We start from the raw sequence: 18,280 nt of genomic DNA, 5'->3' as shown, positions 1-18,280 counted from the left end.
AGGGATCAAGATGGACTTTTCAGGCTACTTTGATGGATGGTACGGTGACCCCTTGGTGGACTATTAAACCTGATCAAATGCAGATTTTAAATCCTATGCTTATTCTGATCTTTATTCCATTATTCGAAACAGTTGTTTACCCCGTGCTCCAGAATGTGGGCATTAAGCGACCGCTGCAAAAAATTGGATTGGGTGGATTTCTTACAGCAGTGGCATTTCTGATATCTGCTATTGTTGAATATAAACTAGAGGTAAGATACTCACCTGCAAGAGGATTTTTTTTTACAAATTTAATGAATAATAATGGAGTCATATAACGGTACATATGAGAGACAAAAATCAGATAAAAAATGGGAACTGTTGTCAGGTGTCTGCTTTTCTTGTGTGTCTCAGGAATAATACCTGCAAAAGTATCATTACAAATCAAACATATTCCTTCAACAGCGCGTATCCATTTTATAATAAAAAATTAGGAGTATTTCTTGATTTTCATGAGAGTGAACTGCACAAAAATGTACTTTTTTCTAGCCATCGTATCCTATTATGCCAACGGACACAACTGGTCATTTAAGAGTGCTGAACAGCTACGATTGTGAAATGATAATGGAGCCCCCCATACTCGGTAACTCGAAAATTGATCCTTACAGTGCGCTAGAACTGATCAACGTCCCAGTGAACAATACAGCACAAATCTCCACTACTATCCGATTCAACTATGATTCACTTCAATGTAACATCAAAAAAGACAGCTACGGACCTTGGAAAGGAAATCTCATCTTGCAGCAGCATCAGGTAAGAGTGAACTTTATTTTAGCTAAGAATATGTTCTGAGGATTTACTATTCTAAATCCTGTTCGATCAAGCTGAGAACTCAGGTCGAATTTATCAACTTTGCAAAAAGAACCCTGAGCGCCTCTGCTACCATACCACATACAGGTCAAGGGCATGGAAATTCATTACCGACAAATTTTTAGCTTTGATTAGCGAATAGAAATTGGTTTCAATTACGATAAGTGACATAGAGGTTACTTTTGAAAATTCAAAAATTCGTCATGTAAACTAATTTTAGGCCTAAAATTGGGAAATCTGAAAACCTCGATTTACAATTAGTGCAGCTTACACTTTGCAGTGGTATTGTGCCGTACTAAGGAACAACGCCATGTAAATCTTTAGGCTTTGCCAAATTTCCTTCGATAAAAACTTGTGGAGAAAATTAATAGATATTGCAATTAATCCTGAAGTATCTGAAAATGTCATTCATTTTATTATTCATATGTGAGGGGCTTAGAGGACAAGGCACATAAGTGATGTTTTAGCTATTTTGAGAAATACGTGTTAGAAATTTCGAAATTATATGGATTCTCATGGTGGAAAGAAAGTTCAAACGGACTTTTGGATGCTTATCAATTGGAATTTGGGAGCGAAGTTTTCACAGAATACCTATGCAATAACGCTTGTTTTACTTGAAATCATTAATATCTCAATTTTTCCAAAAACTGCACTTACGTACCCTGTCTTCCAAGCCCCTCATATTTTCATTTTATTGGAGAGAATTCGGTAACATTCGAATGTTCTTACAGCGTTATTCCCTCTGCACAGCAATATTCAGCGGTAACATTCTAATGAAGTGACTAAAAGGCCTGGAAACACATATATTTGTCGTTTCTTTATTTTCAGCTCGGATGAAAATTTTAATCTTGTGAAAAGAATGTAATAATTTTAAAACAGCTGCGACTGGATTTATGAAAAGGGACTTAATTATCATCTGGGAGAAAATTTTCCTTAACTTTTTCAAATGCATGGAAGGAGAAAATCTGAAAATGTTGGCATACGTTGGACCCTGGATCCCCGAAAGTTGATGGTTTTATGAGTCCTGAAGTTCCAAGATAAAAATTTTCTAGATGCAGAAAACGCGGTTAAAATTTTTGAAAAAAATTGAGGAAATTTTCATCCTGACAATAAGGTCCCTTTTCACAGATCCAGTCACAAATACATACCTAGGTATCGTCATGTAGATGCAGTTAAGTGTTTTCCAGGCTTATTTTATATTTTCTGCTGATATTAAGCAGATGCATGCTTCAGTTGATACTGTTATATTTTAAATGACTGAAAACACTTGTCATTAGGTAGTAGGTGTAAAAAAAAAAAAAAAAAAAAAAAAAAAAAAAAAAAAAGCACCTTTGAGGAAGATTACAATTTGATTTTCCTTTTTTCAGAGTATAACATACACTTCCTTTCCCTCATTTCCATTTCCTATTTTTCAGAGTGTAACCTACATTTTTCAATCCATTGTACCCCAAACATTAACACTACAACGGCTGAAACAGTACGATGATCTTGAAAAATCAGAGAATGGGAAACCTAAATTAACGTAAGTATGATATAAACAATATTTGTCATAAGTTATTCAGGATAAAAAAAAGAATACGCCAGGCATAAATGAACAGTAATATTGTAATAGAAGATCTTAAAGAGTCAATTTTATTCGTAAAACGCTTGATTTTTTCTTTAAAGAAAATAAAACAGGCGTTCAGTACGGCATTCAAAAATCAAAAGAATAGACCACTAGACCAGTTAAAAATTTCAGCATTGTGACACACGTTTTCTCATCTGAGTTTCTCGTCATTATTTATGCGACAAAAATTATTGTCAGTACCTGACTCTGAGCGGAGATATTACGTTTATCAATACATCGATTCAAGCGTTCTGCTCATAAAAAAACCTTAATCTACGAATGAGTAAAATGGCACATTGAGGGTTATTGTAACAGTCTTCATTGAATGAAAACATGGCAACCTCAATCTTGATGCTTCAGCTCGGCTGTTGCACATTGTTGACACACTGCACAACATGGGACAGGGGAAGAACACTACTCATTCAAAAGCTTGCTGAAACCTTTGTGGTACAGGATTTGATTCACATGGACTTACGTTTTTCTTGTGGGTGAGAAATTTAAATTTTTTGTAACCTGTGCTAAATAAAAACGTGAGTACCTTGGTTTGGAGTTAATTTTAGTAATTTTCCCTGCAGTATTACTTCCAGTAGGTTTCTACGTGAATATTTTGAAAGAAAAACTTGAAACAGAATACTGAAGTTTGTACCTAGTCTAGTGGTTCATTAGTCGCTATCCCAAAATAATATAATTTTCATGCTTCGTTGGGTGAAATTTTCACTCAGTATTGACTGATGTATTGAAGCACATAAACTAGTGGGGATCGATTTTCTATCCTTACCTTTTTTTACGGTGATAGCAAGTTTTAGTGCTTACTGTTAATATTACACCTAAGAAATTTGAATATTCTGCATTTTGGTGGAATGCAATGACATGTTCGGGTTGTTTTCTTTCAGATTACTGAACAGTGGAGCACTTAGCGGGAAAGTAAGCCTTATGAATGAAAATACAGGTTCATTTTCATTTGAACTAAGTCCTAAGCAATTGTCAACGGATACATCCGAGGTGGACCCTGGAAAGTAAGAACTTTACAAATGTATTCTAAAATTCTGAAAATACTTTTATTGAGGCTTCTTCATCTTCAATCAATTTAATTTCAATAACATTTGCAAAAACTACATGAAAAATGAGTGAATAATAACTTATGGTTCAACCAATGAATTGACTGCACAACGGTCTGATGAGAGGATGGTCTAAATAATTAAAATTATGACGACAATTTTTGATAATGTGAAGTATTATTGTCTTCACAGGAAGAATGCAAGTAATGAAAGCGCAAGATGTGTCATCTAGCGCCTCTTCTTTATTCAAGTTCCCATCATCAAGCACCTAACCCTTCTTTGTATCACCAGGACTTGAAAAAATTAAGCTTTTGAGCCAGTCCATGTCGTTTTGATAGAGTTAAGCAAAACTGCTACATCTACTTACATTGCAAAGTTTAAATCTCATATCAAATCATAATTTTTGGGAAGGAAACCAACCAACATCCCCACTGAAAAAAAAAATGTTGTCTCCAAATTGTTGAAATTTTTGGGGCCTATATGACGGTTATTTCCAGAAAATTTTTAACAAAAACGTACGTTGGTTTCCTTCAAAAAATTTAAATGGGAGATGAGATTTTGGAACACTGCAATATAAAAGTGACTATTTTGCTAGACTTTATAATTATTATCATTTAATTATGAATTTAATTATTATCATTCAATTTGAGACATTACCTTACTATTCATTTTGATCCAGAAGGGAATTATGTTTTTAGCAGAGGTGCAGTTTGATTAAATTTTTGAAGGAAACTACCTAAATTATAAGATATTAGACTAACAACGAATCCTTTCATGACCTTTTTTCTTCTAGATACTTGGTCACTGTAAATGGTCTTACTGTTCAGCCACCGATTGAAGTTAAATCAGGAGGTGTATACTATTTGCTTATTCAAAAAGATGGCGAAAAAGTGGTAAGTTTTCAAAACCATTTCTCATTTTAAATATGTTCTGCGAGCTCAAGATAGAATCTACATTTTTTATGAGATCTCTTTATACAGATAAGGAATCTGCGAACACTGGAGATAAAAATAAGATATGCTTGTTCTGGTGAGTAATTAAGTAAGCAAATCATCAGGGACTGCGGGAAGTCAAGGTGTGTTTACAGATATGGAAGTCTTGCTAACTAATTATTGAAATTCTTTCCATTGATACCCTAGGGAGGCCATAGCAATGTTAAATGAGGTCTCTAGGATTATCAAATTTCGAAAGAGAACAAGAGGAGACTTTGCAACATGGTAATGAAAAGTATATTGGTGTATTGACCAGAGGTTTAGTAGATGAAGAAACGGACTTAGAATATGCTAATGAGACCATCAGAGATCGAATACTAGAGGAGGTCGACAGGAATTTGTAGAGGAAAAATTCCATGATGTTAGAGTGATTTAGATCAAAGAGATTTAAAATGACATTGTATTTGATTGACAAATTATAAGAATTAAAAATAAAACATGCAGCATAGCTTGTGTTTTGCGGAATTTAAAAAAAATGATGATAGTTTCCATTTGAGAAACCTGCAAGATCTCTGTGAAAATGCACAGAATGATGGGAAATTGTGAGAAAAGGACCCTGCGCACTCCTTAAGGGAAAGTGCATCACGATCGATTTTTCATTTTTCTGACACATTCAATTCATTTCAAGATGCTGATAAAAAGTGATCATTGCGCCAACTTTCTACGATGCACTGTTTTAATTATTCGGCGATAAAGAGTTAAAAAGAATAAGGCATTTGAGAACAGGTCTGATGTGAATAAGAAAAAACATAGCAGTTGTCTATCTTCTTATCTATTCCTGCTTACTCTGGGGCTATCTCCCTCCCGCTCTCGTATGTTAGACGTTCACTGTTTTTCTCCGACTTTCCTGATCTCATGCTCCTCACGAATCTGATTTGGATGGTCAAGCAAAAAGGCATGCAAAATCTGAGATAAGACTGCCGCTCGGTGCTGAAATTCCCTGATTTCCTAGTTGACACACCGCTGACCGTTCACTTGAGTGCTAAAATGAGGAATCTTTCTGACTCTTTATTGCCGATTAATTGAAACGTTCCTGGCGTATTGTGCGAAAACCGTGCGTTGTAGAAAGTTGGCGCAATGATGACTTTTGATCAGCACCTTGTGATGAATTTAAATGCAATAAAAAAAATTAAAAATCGATTATGATGCACTTTCTCATAAGGAGTATGCAGAGTCCTTTGGGCATTTATGGCAACTTCTTCATTTGACTACAAGTTGTAGGTGGCAGACAAGACAAGTAGCTGGCGTTTAGGAAATTTCAGCACACCGATTTTATCCATGACCTACGTAATTTTAATCTGTTGATGATGATGGCGATTAACTTGTTTTCTATTGTGGCAAATTCTTGTTACAGAGCACTCAAATAAACACATTAACTCGACCTGCAACACTACATATGGCATGGTTACTTCCTCAAATCATTATTATTACAGCTTCTGAAATTCTCTTCTCAATAACAGGCTTAGAATTCTCCTATTCGCAGGTTTGTTTAGTTGTTATCACAGTGTTACAGCATTTGATGAAAAGCAAACAGTTTCATAAAATGAAAAAGTCAAATTTTGTAAATTAATGGGCAAAGACAAAAGATAATCCGGGAAAATTTTAACTTCCACTGAAAATTTGAGCTCCCAATCTAGAATTCCAATGAGAGCTGAACGCATATTCAATTTGTACTTTACTGTGTCTAAGACAGGCGAACTTTCTATCTTGCCTACACCTATAAATACATCTGTTTTTTTTAACTACAAGATGCACAAATTTATAAAACTGTGGACTCTTAAATTCTTCAATCATATGTCTCCATTCCAAAAATCATGAGACAGACTAGTTGACCTTATTTCCTGTAGAACAAAATCACGAAGTGACGCTTCTCAAATACAACAGTGAAACTGGAAAAATGTAAATCTCGGTTGCTGCGTCACAAAATGTTTGCAATGACTGCAAATGTCTGCAATGTTTAAAATGAGAGCAGACGGGCATCATGGCCTTGAAACGTTTATCGAATATTCTTCTAGTAGAGTTTACTTTTTATTCCTCAATTATGTGTTTTTGAATTTATTTTTCCTAATTTTTATTCACAGGCACCAAAAAGTATGAAGTCTTTGATATCATCTGTTTGGCTTTTGACTGTTGCATTCGGGAATGTTTTTGTTGTCATCATTTCTGAAGCTAAATTTTTCGATAGGAGAGTAAGTGTGACCATTGCTATTACCTACTTTGAAGCTTACTAATCACAAAGCGATGACTAAATTTAGACAGAATGAATCCTATTTTGGCATTGCAAACATGCTTTTTGACCTCATCTTTTTTAAAAAAGGAAAACCAAATGACACTACTGGTTACAATGAACAGCTGGACAAGGTGCAGAATTGAGCATTACAATACATGCTTTCTCATCAAAATTTTCCTTCGAACGAATTGTACGACATAAATTGCTGATAGTGACTTAACAAAGATATTATTGTTTTTTTTATAAATAGGTTAAAACTTCCCTCACATAGATAAACATAATCTGTTTGAATTAAATTTCACATTAAATGCTATAATAATAGTCTCTTCCTGTAGTTTGAAAGTATGATAACTTCAATCTTGGCGCTTTGGCTCAACCATTGCATGTTGTAAACACTTTAAGTGACAACATGGAGTGAGGATGGAATACTGCTTGATTAAAAAGCCTACCCAAAACCGTTGGAGTGCGCAATATGATTCGAGTAGACTCAGGTTTTTTTTTTTTGTTAGCAGGAAATACAATTTTTTCCTGACTAAAGCTACATAGAAACATCAACATTTTGTTTGGGAGTTAATTTTAGTATTTTCCATTGCACGAATCATATTCTGAGTGGAACTTTCAATAGGTAATCCACATTAGAAGGCTCATGTTTGTACTTCTTCTGATAACCCATTTATTGATTCTGAATTATGACTTTATCCTGTATGTACAAGTTGCTAGTGCGGCCCGCTAGAGCGCTCTGCAACGCCTACCCGCCACAGAAATCTGACTTTATCCTTTCAAGTAAAAATTAACTTGCTTTCAGGTTTACGAGTTTCTATTGTACACAGTCCTGATGGTTCTTGATATGCTGATATTCGTATGGATGTCTCTCAGTTATCAATACAGGAAATCTGAAGAGGACGAAAGCACAGATGAAAAACACATGAACGGCCACGGTCAAGACAATAGGATGCATGTTGCAGATAATTGAGTTTGCCTCTGGAAGACAAAATAAATGTGATAAAGTGTTCCTGTTTTCGTACATGTCACCAAATTAGTGAAATTTTACTTCATGACACACTACCGCTGTTATTTTTTGTTTAAAAATTTGAATGAAAAAAAGAGAAAAAAGTCATGAACTGCTACACATCTATCTAGTCAAGATGATTACAAAATCTTGATATTATTGCGACAGATATTTCTGCAAAGTTTTCAAATATTCTGATAAAAGCAGTTGTATTTTTGGTGTATTTTCTGTGTTTTTAACAAATCATGCTGCTTGCAAATCTTTGAGAAAACAAACTTAATTAAGGAACATTTAGAAGTTTTGTCAAGCCTTTCAACAAACATGTAACTGTTTCCCCAAATCGCTGCACACAGCTATTGCTGATTGCAGCCATCTTGTGAAGCTCTACAAATAGTCTGGCAGGCCGCATAAATGCGCCTTCACTGCATTTGTGCAGTTGCACAAATCCTCAGTCAGAGCAATATTTCATATTACGAGCATAATGAGGTCATTGTCTGGTTAAGTTGTGCTTCTAAAATAAACTGTTGAAACTAGGTGGCAACAATGCAGGAAATGCAGAAACAGTTGGCTGAGATTACAGATCAATGAGGTCGTTGAGCGACGTTTTCAAGATTTTAAAAACAATAACAAATGATAACTGTCAAACAGGGATGCAGAAAATACTCTAGCACATCAGGCCATGCGCGTAGAATGAGAAAAAGTCATGAGCTCAAGAGGAAATTTTTCCATAGAAACTTCCTTCCCTCATCGCACATTTCCAGTAATTGCGCATTGAGGAAATCAAAAGACCAAAATAGCAACTGATTTTTGCTCTTGAGAACTTTCTACATCAACTCTGTCTTCACAAAACTGAGCGATCACACTTTGGACTAAAAGTTAGAGATACCCCCAAAATTGTGACACCAAAGACATAATTATACAGAATTAAAGAAACCGATTCTTGGAGAAAAAATTGCCACAGATTAGCAGATTGGCTCAGCTCTACTCAACTAGGGTGTAGAGGGCCAACACACATGAAGATCTAGGGGTTGGACTAAGAATGATTACGCATTTTTATGATTTTAGCTTTTAATTGGAGTTTTGTATTTTTGTATAAAGTTATATTTTTTGGATAAAAAAAGCGATGAAAATACATTTAGATTCTATGAATCGTTTCTATGAAAGAGGTTTTTAATTATTTTGTTCCCTAACAAAAATTTAGTAACTATTCACATTGACAATATGCCTGCGTAGAATTGATGATGAATTATTTTTGGCATTTCGGTATTCCACTGTGAATGACAGAAACATGTGAGGCTTTGTTTCTTAGGTATTAATCATTCAATTAACTAAAATGGACAATTGAACAATATGCAAGATGGTTGAAAAGACATACTCTGAAATAGTTTCCGGGCAAAACTTGTTCAAAATGTCAAACCTATTCTGGAAAGCGAATTAAGATAAACTAAAGATTTTTTCCCTGACATTTCCAGGTTTTTTCCAACTTTTTAAAATTCCCTGTCATAGTTCAGTTTTCTTGATGATTCCTGATCGTGGTTACCCTGTCCAGTAAGCTCTTTAATTATTTCTGAGATAAATTGACGTACAGAAAAATCTGTTTACTATGAGGTAGTATTGACTATGGAACACCTTGTGTTGAGGGCTGGCATAGTATTCAATGTTTCAAAATTCATAGGAATCACAATACATAATAGCTAAAATTCAATAATATGTACATACTCAGGGGAAAAGATTATCATTGATTGGACATCAATTGATGACCATTCTCATTCTTCGAGGAAGCTAAGTGAGCGCTCACACAATTTAGCCAAGAGACCAGTAAGCTGAATGAATGTACCGAGACCCTCCACTATTCGTAAGTGAGTCAATCCAATTTCCTGAAAAAATTAAGAAAAAATAGCAAATAAATTGCAATGAATGCAAAAGCTAAAATCTTAGCCTGCAAAAAACTTTTTTTTCGCGTCTCCCCATCAGAATGAATAACATTTTGAAAGGCAAGGCACATTCTATGATTAGCGCAGCCAGGTTAATAGTCATTGTGCCTTTTATCATCAGCTTTTTTTTCCAGTGGGAGCTGAAGATTAAATCAACTTTGAGCTCATTTTGGTTACTACAAAGTGTCTACTAAAACTGGCTGGTGAAAAATTAGTAGTTTTACAGTACTTCTTCAGTACTTTCCAAAAAAAAAATCCGTAACTCATCGGCGGAAAAATGCAGTACTTTTGCAGTGCCTTTATACATATACAGTGCCAAATATATTATCTGGTGTATTTTGGGCTACTGGATGTAAATATTACACCCCTTTTCGGCTAACATGCATCAGTTTTCTAAAAAAATGAATTTTCTGTGGAAAATCTTTAGAAAAAAATTGGTTTTCTGGAAAATTCTACCCAGAGCTGCAGAGAGGGAGGAATGGATGATATTTTCAAATTAGTCACTCAATATTCGATGAAAAAAATTATCGGAGATACCTGCCTCTCTCAAAAAAAAATATTGTATGAATCTATGTAATAAGTTAGATCAGTGGTGATTCTTGCAATTTGGTAACACTGTTTTTCCTCTATTCAAATCTAAATTGGACTGCATTTTGCAATTTGGACCTATAAATTATGGCTCATCTGAAAAAACACGTATGTGCATAGGGAAACTAATGGCACATACGTTGTTTTTAAACCGGGCTAGAATTTATAGTTCCAAATTGCAAAATGCAGTCCAATTAAACAATCGATTCAAGAGGAGGAGGCCAACCTTGGTAAATATTAATTATGCGTTTCAATGGATGACATCCACTGCTACCAACTTGTGAAAATTGCCACTAGGTCAGATGCATGTGTGATAGATGATAGTTGTGATTTCTGAACCTAACAGAGTCGCAAAAAAAAATTAAACAGGTGTCCGATTGCCATTTTTTCATATTCAAAATTAATGATGATGTGACACTTAGAGGTGGATGAGTGGATGCTCAATATAATAGATGAGAAAAATACAAGAACAGAAAAAATGTTGTTCCTTTTTCCGCGCAGTGTTGAGACAATTTAAATATTAAGTGGTTTGATTGTTGCAGGGTGTTCAGACGACTAATGTGAGGGTAGATATTTAATTCCTTCATTAAAAATCGCATTCTAAGAGAAAAGAATAGACGAAGAAAAAAATCCTGCTTAAGTTAAAAAATTCCAGATTCTGATTTTCATCCTTTGATTAGACTTAAGAACAAGACCTCAAAGCTTAAGCTGAGAAAGTTACCTTAATGAATTCTAGTTTCAATGGCTCAGAAATATCTAGATTTTTGGTGACCCTGGAAATGTTGCCAATAATATCTTCGGACGCATAGCCAAGATTCCATAAATGAAGCATGATCTGAAAAAGGAAAGGTCATAAAGTGGGAGGAAATCGAACAAAGCTAATAAAATAAAAAATAATTATTAAAAAAAGACGATGCAGGGAAAATGTTGCACACCCGCTCCTCAATTTAGACAACTGGAAATCCATTAAATAGGCCAACAAAAATACAATTTTGTACTCAAGAGAGAATAATTTATCTGATTTTTTTTTTTTTTTTTTTTTTTTTTTTTTTTTTTTTTTTTTTTTTTAATAAAAACAAAGGAGAAAACCAATGAGGACTTTCCTAGGTTTTTCCCTAACAAACAATATAAAAATTCGAACATGATACAAAATTTTTTTGACTGAAATCACTTTAAAGTACAGAAACATGCGAACCTTTTTTTTTTCAAGAATTAATCGTTGAATTTAGTAGTAGAATCCCAAATTCTGCTTGAAAAGTATTTATTTTGATTCAAAATTTAGTGTAAGACTTAGAGCATTGGATTTCGAACCAGACTTGTGAAGGTCTTATCTTCTTATTAAGTAGACAACACTGATACTTTTCTAGATTTCAAATTTCAAGACTTTTAAAATTTCCTTCCAGTCTTTCTGATCAAATTCTTTAAATTTTCCCTGCTTTCCCTGACCTGATGAAATTCCCTGAAAATTCCTGGTTTTCCAGTCGTGTAAAATTCTCTGCAAAATGAGCATCTAATGAAGTCCTTGAAAATGAAGGTAAGTCAAGTTTTATGAAAACCCAATTACTCCGTTGCAGTATTTATGCTAAAAATAACCACGTACAGATGAATGCAATCATGAGGAACTATAAAAAATTGTAGTTCGTATGTACACATGTAAATCTTTTTGCTTTGATTCATTTGTACACAGTTTCATTCAGCGTAAAAGCATCCAATCATAATCTTAAGTTGAAAAGTTGTAGAACCTGATAACTGCCCATTTTTCACTGCAGAGATTTGAAATCATAATAGGTAACTATTGAAATCATGAAAATTAGTAAAAAAGACCACCACCCGAAGACCACATACCTCATAAGCCTTTGAAATATTTCCTGAGGTGCAAGATAATAACATGTCAGAGACTAGGAGTGGGTGTGGCTCGTCACAAACTTTGAAAACGTTTTCTCGATTCACATGACCAAAGCCATTAACGGTGGACTGTAGATTGTTCAATGCTTGTCTCATGTCACCTTGACTTGTGAAAACAATCGCCTCTAAACCATCGTTAGTGTAAGATACCTGGAAAAAAAGGACAGTTAGAAATTGCACAACATGCAGTATTTAAAAATTATTAGACCCACGGTGTTTAGAATTATTGGATTTTCTCATTACCTTACTTTTTGAGGCATTTTTAAGATGTATCCCACAGTTTTTTCACGCTACCCATCGAAAATTGTTGTTTTTTTCTCTGTAGTAAGAGGGAAAATTTATTTTTTTTAAAATTCTTTCTTGGTTCTGTGAAGCTGAATCAACAGGGACTGCCAAAATAGTTAAAAGGGTATCAGAGCTGAAATAACGGAAATTCCTGGTTTGTAAAACCAATTTCCTGGTTAGTTCCTTGCTGTTTCCTAGGAGATGTCATTCCTTTGAAGTATCTTGGTGATTCTGGATTGTAGACACCATGATAAAGAGATGACTACCAAAATTGCAAAAATTAAGAGAAAAAAAATCTACACAAGCCGAAGTGAAAATTAAAATTTATGAGAAAAATACAATTGGTGGTCCTGGTATTAGAAATTCAGAGGCTGAGTGAAAGTTCTTTGGCTGTTGCATAAAACGGAAAAACAATGCTGTATTTTTTAACTTGCGATGGACCACAAGACAAAGTGCGAATTTGATTATCAACGTTTTCCCATCAAAATTTCACGTAACACACAATTTGTGAAATGAAAATTGTTGAAAGTAACTTCCAACCAGGATATTAATGTTATGTAATTCATAAATTCAAACTTCCTGCTCGTAAAAGAACCATAATCTACTTGAGTTAGATCGCACAGTGATTGCTACTGTGACAATCTAAGGTACGAAAATATGGCGACTTTAATCTAGATGCTTTGGCTCAGCTATTGCAAGTTAGTCACATGTTGAACGACTTAGGGCAAGGAAGGAATGTTATTCAGTTCAGAAGCCTATCAGAACCAATGTGATGCGTAATTTGATTCACATAGACTCTGGTTCTTGTTGTAAGCAAGAAATTCCAATTTTTTTTGACCAGTTCTAAATTAAAACGTTGATATGTTGGTTGGAAGATGATTTCGGTAATTTTTGTTAAAGGAATAGTGTTCAACGTGAAACTTTGAACAGGAAATACGCATCAGAATGCTTAAATTTGTACCTTGTCTGGTGGTCCATTTTAGGGTGCTAACTTAAGAAGCACTCCAATTTTTTTAGAGTCAAGATACTACACCTTCATCATGAAAGATGCAAGAGACGTAGAACGCTCCCACTGACATGAGAAAATCAATGAGCCGAGAGGAGACTGAAAATTATTCTGAGAAAAATACCTACCTGTTCTTTATTACAAATTTCTATGATGTTGGCGAGTAGCTCTTCATCCGTAAGTTTACTGTATCTAAGCATAGCACACCGAGACTGGATTGGTTCGATGATTTTTTCACTGTTATTGCAAGCGAGGGCAAATCTAGTTGTATGACTGTACAACTCCATTGTACGTCTAAGTGCTTGCTGGGCGCCATCGGTCATGCTGAAAAATGGAAAGCAAAACTGCGTGAGAGAAATTAACAACTTTATTTGATGGATAGGCAATTTGATCCATCTACTGAATAACGATATGATTGGTCTTTCAAAAGGCAGTTTGATTGGTTGATCAAAAGGCGATTTGATCAGTTGTTGATAACACATTTTACAACTAGTTGAAGAAGGACTCTGATATGAATTCTGAATTGACTTTGTTTCAACAGGTTGACCAAATTTTGGCTGGAGAGGGAAATTAGTACATTTTCGGTTGATAAATCTGCTTTTCGTATATGATCAACATATCTTAGACTAGAAGACGAATAACTCTGCTCTAACTTACTGGAAGTTCTGTTTTATTGAAATATCTATCTGCCAAGATGCTTCTGACAATGCTTCGAAGAAGGAACTCCTCAAGATGATTGATTGAGGATCAATTGCACTGATTGGTCAAATCGACTGTCCGTCAACCAGTCTTTATTATCGATAAACCAGTCCATATTCATTCATTGGTGGACTGAACAAATTGTTGTGAATCGATCATTCCGATTTTTCTTTGACTGACCAGTCATTATTTCGATTGATCAACTGGTTGAATTGTCTGTCAATTGTGAAATAATTTGATGGTTAATTGTAAAATGATCAACCTGGTCTATATACACATGATCCCAAAGATCAAAAATACTCTATACCAATGGTCAATTGGACGTACTTCTATCAAACGGAGCTATGCGCATGAAGACATGAGCCCTGAGACCCATAAGAATACATGCATAACAGGGCTCATGTCATAGTGCACATAGTTCCGTTTGGAAGAAATACATCCAATTGACAGGCGATACGACAGGTGGGTTGAAAGGAGATTCAACTGGTCGATTGACGGAACATTGCACCGCGTTATCAACAGGCACTTTGATTGGTTGATCGAGAGATGATGCGACTGATCAATTGACAGACGATTCAGCTATTCCCTTGACAGACAATTTGAGTGGTGGATGAGCTGGAACATAACTTTGGTCCTGGTTCTAGCCTAGACTAAAAAGATTTTTCTTTTTTTTCAACCAATTTTCAAATCATCCTCAGGAGCCAATGCTGCACTTAGCCTTCTAGTCTCCTTTCATCCAGTCTCAGGTGGTGGTTGCCTGGGACCAACAAACTCGGGTGTCCAGGCTGGGGAATTGAACCCAAGCCCTTCAATATGCAAAAAATGTTGAGCACAATGTGTCCAGTACTCAAGAGTAATTTGAATCTTGAAAATATTTAAAATATTTATAAATGAGATCGGAACGGACTAATCACCTGTCTGCTTCATCAAGGATGATTATCTTGTGTCGGTTCGGTGGAAGGGTGACTTTCCTCTGAGAAAACATTTTGATTTTGTTTCGGACTGTGTCGATACCTCTATCATTTGAGGCATTCAATTCCAAGACAGCATCACGAAATGAGGGTCCCAGAAGAAGCTGAGCAAGACATAGAATTGTGGTTGTTTTTCCAACACCCGGTGGTCCCTGGACAAAAAAAGCAGTGAACGGTAAATTAAAGTTTTGAATGAATAATTAAATGAATAATGACCACAAACAGGTAGCCAAAGAATTTGGCACAGGCTAAATCTCTTCATTATGTGATATGATATCCTTAACAACCTCTTGAGAACGATGAGCTCATAAAATTAGACTTACTATGTGTCGATGTGGAGAAAAGCAGAGCTGAAAATTGATTTTTTTGCACTTTCACCATGCATTATCTGGTAGAAATCTTGCAATGTTTGATTGGGGATTAAAGAGAGCATTTCCTTCCTTGCATGGAAATAAAAGTTGCTGGACTGATAAAATGGATGGTAAAAATCTGTGCAACAACTCTAGAGTGTTGATGTGAACACTTCAAATGTTAATTCAATGTTGCTTGAACAGCCAGAGAGACATTCCTGAGTCAACTGGCAAATTTTTAACAACCTGGGTGTTAATTCAGCAACATTCTTCATTCAGTGTGCTGGCCAGGAAGGTAAGACAAACAAAAGTATCAAATTCCTCCAAATGATAGCAGCTCGTAATTCCGCATTTATGAACACACGCAGCAACAGCCCCACATTTCCACAAGAAAACTTGAGTAAGAGTGTCAAAAAATTCACATTGCAGCCTTCGTTTTCTCGATACACATACCCACGAGGAGCAATAGTAAAAGCTCGTTGTTATCAGGAAGTAGAGAATACATAACACCTCATTAAATGATAAATTTTAGCCAGTGGGGAATTTCTCGGTATTTCGTCGAGGGTTCTTCGGGCATACCTTTCATGAATGGGATATGAATGACCCTTGTGTAAGATCATGTATCTCAATTGTGATGTTTTCAACTTCCTGTTTATTTTTTCTAAGTCAAACAAGCCAATTTCACTGCTTGAGATTTATAAGAATATTCTGCTACCAGGGAAGAAAAGTCAAACTACCATGACTAGTTTTCCGAGAAAAAGAAAGTAGGACAGAAGGTCTGCAATGTCACAAACATGTTGGAGATACGTAATTTCACGTTTTGGCCATCGATATTTTAGACTTTTTTATTATGATATTTTATTGTAAATTCTTTGTATTAAGCTTTGCTTGTTGAAAAATTAAAAAAAATAAATAAATATTATTTCTAGGTTTTTCTTCATCGTATGTAATGTAAGCATTATTTTTTCTTGCTTGTTCGTTTTCTCGTATACTCTACTTCCTCGTAATTGGGATTCTTCCTGTTGAAATTTTGTTAGAGAAATAAATAATGTTCTCTTTTTCTGATCAAGAATGTAATACTTACGGATATGATGATATTAGGCACATTTCCAACTTGAGAGAAGACCTTCAGTTTTGCAATGGTGTCCTTGTTTCCATAGATGTCTTCAAATCGCTGGGGTCTGTATTTTTCAATCCTATAAAAAATGCAGATGATTAGATATTTTACACTTTGAAATTAAAGATCTCTGTCCAATAAGTGACATATCGATGGCCACTCTTATTCTATTTTTCGAAGAGAAGAAAACCAACTTCATAGCTTGAAATTTAAACAGAATATTCTGCCAACAGAGTAAAGCATAATTTGATAGTGACAGCTCCTTATCGTTGCTGAAGCGTGGAACCTTGCACCTTCATTTGCGACGTTTTAGACTTCCTGTCTTACTTTACTCTCATTTGAGAAAACTAGTCAACATAATGTCTTGAAAACTTCCTTGATTATTTTAATCTATTGGCAGAATATTCTGCGTGACTTTCAAGCTGTTAAGTTTGCTTACTTCTCTTCGACAAAATAAAATTGCAGCGGAGATTTTGAAGCATCACATTGGAGATACATCATTTTACACTTTGGTCACTGACATGCAGAAAACAACAGATAAAACGGCATACTTATGCTTGCTTGAAATTACTTAACCAGTAAAATATGGCAGCGTTTCAAAAAGCCATTTAACCCCTTTGTTGCTAAGCTGGGAATACAAGTGTGGCATTTATTCCGCTGATAATACTCTGAATAGTATAAACCACATTCACAACTTAGTTTGTATTTCTTGCTTGGCACTTAAAGCAGCAGCAAAAATGAATGAATGGTTTCTCAATCGCAAGTAAACTTGGCTAGGTATAACAAGCAAAGGGTCATTATGTTGCAGGATTGGTCCATGGTCCGCAAAAGTTCTTGTGGACGAAATAAAAGGCAACTGACCACTTTATACAAACTGGGTACGGACGAATGACAAAGCAGACTTGTCACATAGCTCCATTTAACCTTGGCCTTGTGTTGACCACTCTACTAAACATGAAAATTCATTTCTCAGTCCACAGTTTTGGCCAGTGCATTAATAGACAAGACTGGATGATAGAATTGAAAGTTCACTTGACTATATGACAACACATTTTGAGTGGCTGAAATTTTGCATGACCAGTCCTGAAAGAAGCACATTGTACTTGAAAATATCAGTAATCAATAATGCGGTGCTGCGGAAAAACGTCATTAAAAATTGTGAGCTTCCTCGCTGTATCTGCGATTATAGAAGGAAATTTTGTTTCAGGAATGCATGCTGCTTGGTAGAGAGGAGTGATTAAAATCTTGTGCATGATATCCAACAAGTGCAGAACTTGAATAGTTGCTTACCAAGGTAAATTATCCTTAGATCCTGGTTGCGAGGAAGGTGGGTCTTTTGATGATGAAGGTAAGGCCTCAACTTCACTGGTGTCCATTTTTTCGTCAGTGCTGACTGACATACTTAATTGAGAGAGTAAATAGAATGTTAAACTTGAGAATTTCGAAAACGTTAATCACTAAAGTTTCTAAAGTTATTGGTAGTAAAAAAAAATCTGTTCGTGAGCGTGAAGTCTTTGTTTATAACCTTATCAGTACACGAGGGGAATTTTCGCGGCACTTTCAGTTTCTGTTGTTGTTTTCTTGCATCCGGCGTTTCCGGTTCTGGTTTTGGATGTATGACGTCACAAAGTATAGTTTGAGTGCCAATTAAAATATTTTTCAGAGTAATGAACGAATATTA

At 35.2% G+C, this 18,280-nt stretch overlaps 2 protein-coding genes across 4 annotated transcripts in view; one reads left to right on the top strand and one right to left on the bottom strand.

The window, feature by feature from the left end:
* LOC109042271 (peptide transporter family 1) overlaps positions 1–8,907 on the top strand; it is a 66,912-nt gene extending 58,005 nt beyond the window's left edge. For 2 of the 3 annotated variants that reach the window (XM_072305399.1, XM_072305400.1), the window contains exons 9-16: positions 3–251; positions 529–792; positions 2,217–2,371; positions 3,349–3,471; positions 4,307–4,406; positions 5,860–5,988; positions 6,587–6,694; positions 7,541–8,907. In XM_072305399.1, the coding sequence (XP_072161500.1) occupies positions 3–251; positions 529–792; positions 2,217–2,371; positions 3,349–3,471; positions 4,307–4,406; positions 5,860–5,988; positions 6,587–6,694; positions 7,541–7,708 (1,296 nt within the window). In that variant the 3' untranslated portion in view covers positions 7,709–8,907. The remainder of the gene's footprint in view (positions 1–2; positions 252–528; positions 793–2,216; positions 2,372–3,348; positions 3,472–4,306; positions 4,407–5,859; positions 5,989–6,586; positions 6,695–7,540) is intronic. The other variant, XM_072305401.1, reaches the window with a different exon arrangement.
* RfC4 (replication factor C subunit RfC4) lies at positions 8,795–18,161 on the bottom strand. The gene is made up of 7 exons (XM_019058923.2): positions 17,890–18,161; positions 16,567–16,678; positions 15,076–15,284; positions 13,591–13,786; positions 12,112–12,321; positions 10,988–11,101; positions 8,795–9,621 (listed from the first exon to the last, which is right to left on the bottom strand). Exons 1-7 carry the CDS (start codon positions 17,997–17,999, stop codon positions 9,511–9,513), a joined length of 1,062 nt encoding a protein of 353 aa, XP_018914468.1. The 5' UTR covers positions 18,000–18,161; the 3' UTR covers positions 8,795–9,510.
* Between the last annotated feature and the right edge of the window lie 119 nt (positions 18,162–18,280).

Source organism: Bemisia tabaci, chromosome 10 (assembly GCF_918797505.1).
Source record: "Bemisia tabaci chromosome 10, PGI_BMITA_v3".
NCBI classification, from domain to species: Eukaryota; Metazoa; Arthropoda; class Insecta; order Hemiptera; family Aleyrodidae; genus Bemisia; species Bemisia tabaci.
This window is presented reverse-complemented; position numbering and strand designations above follow the sequence as displayed.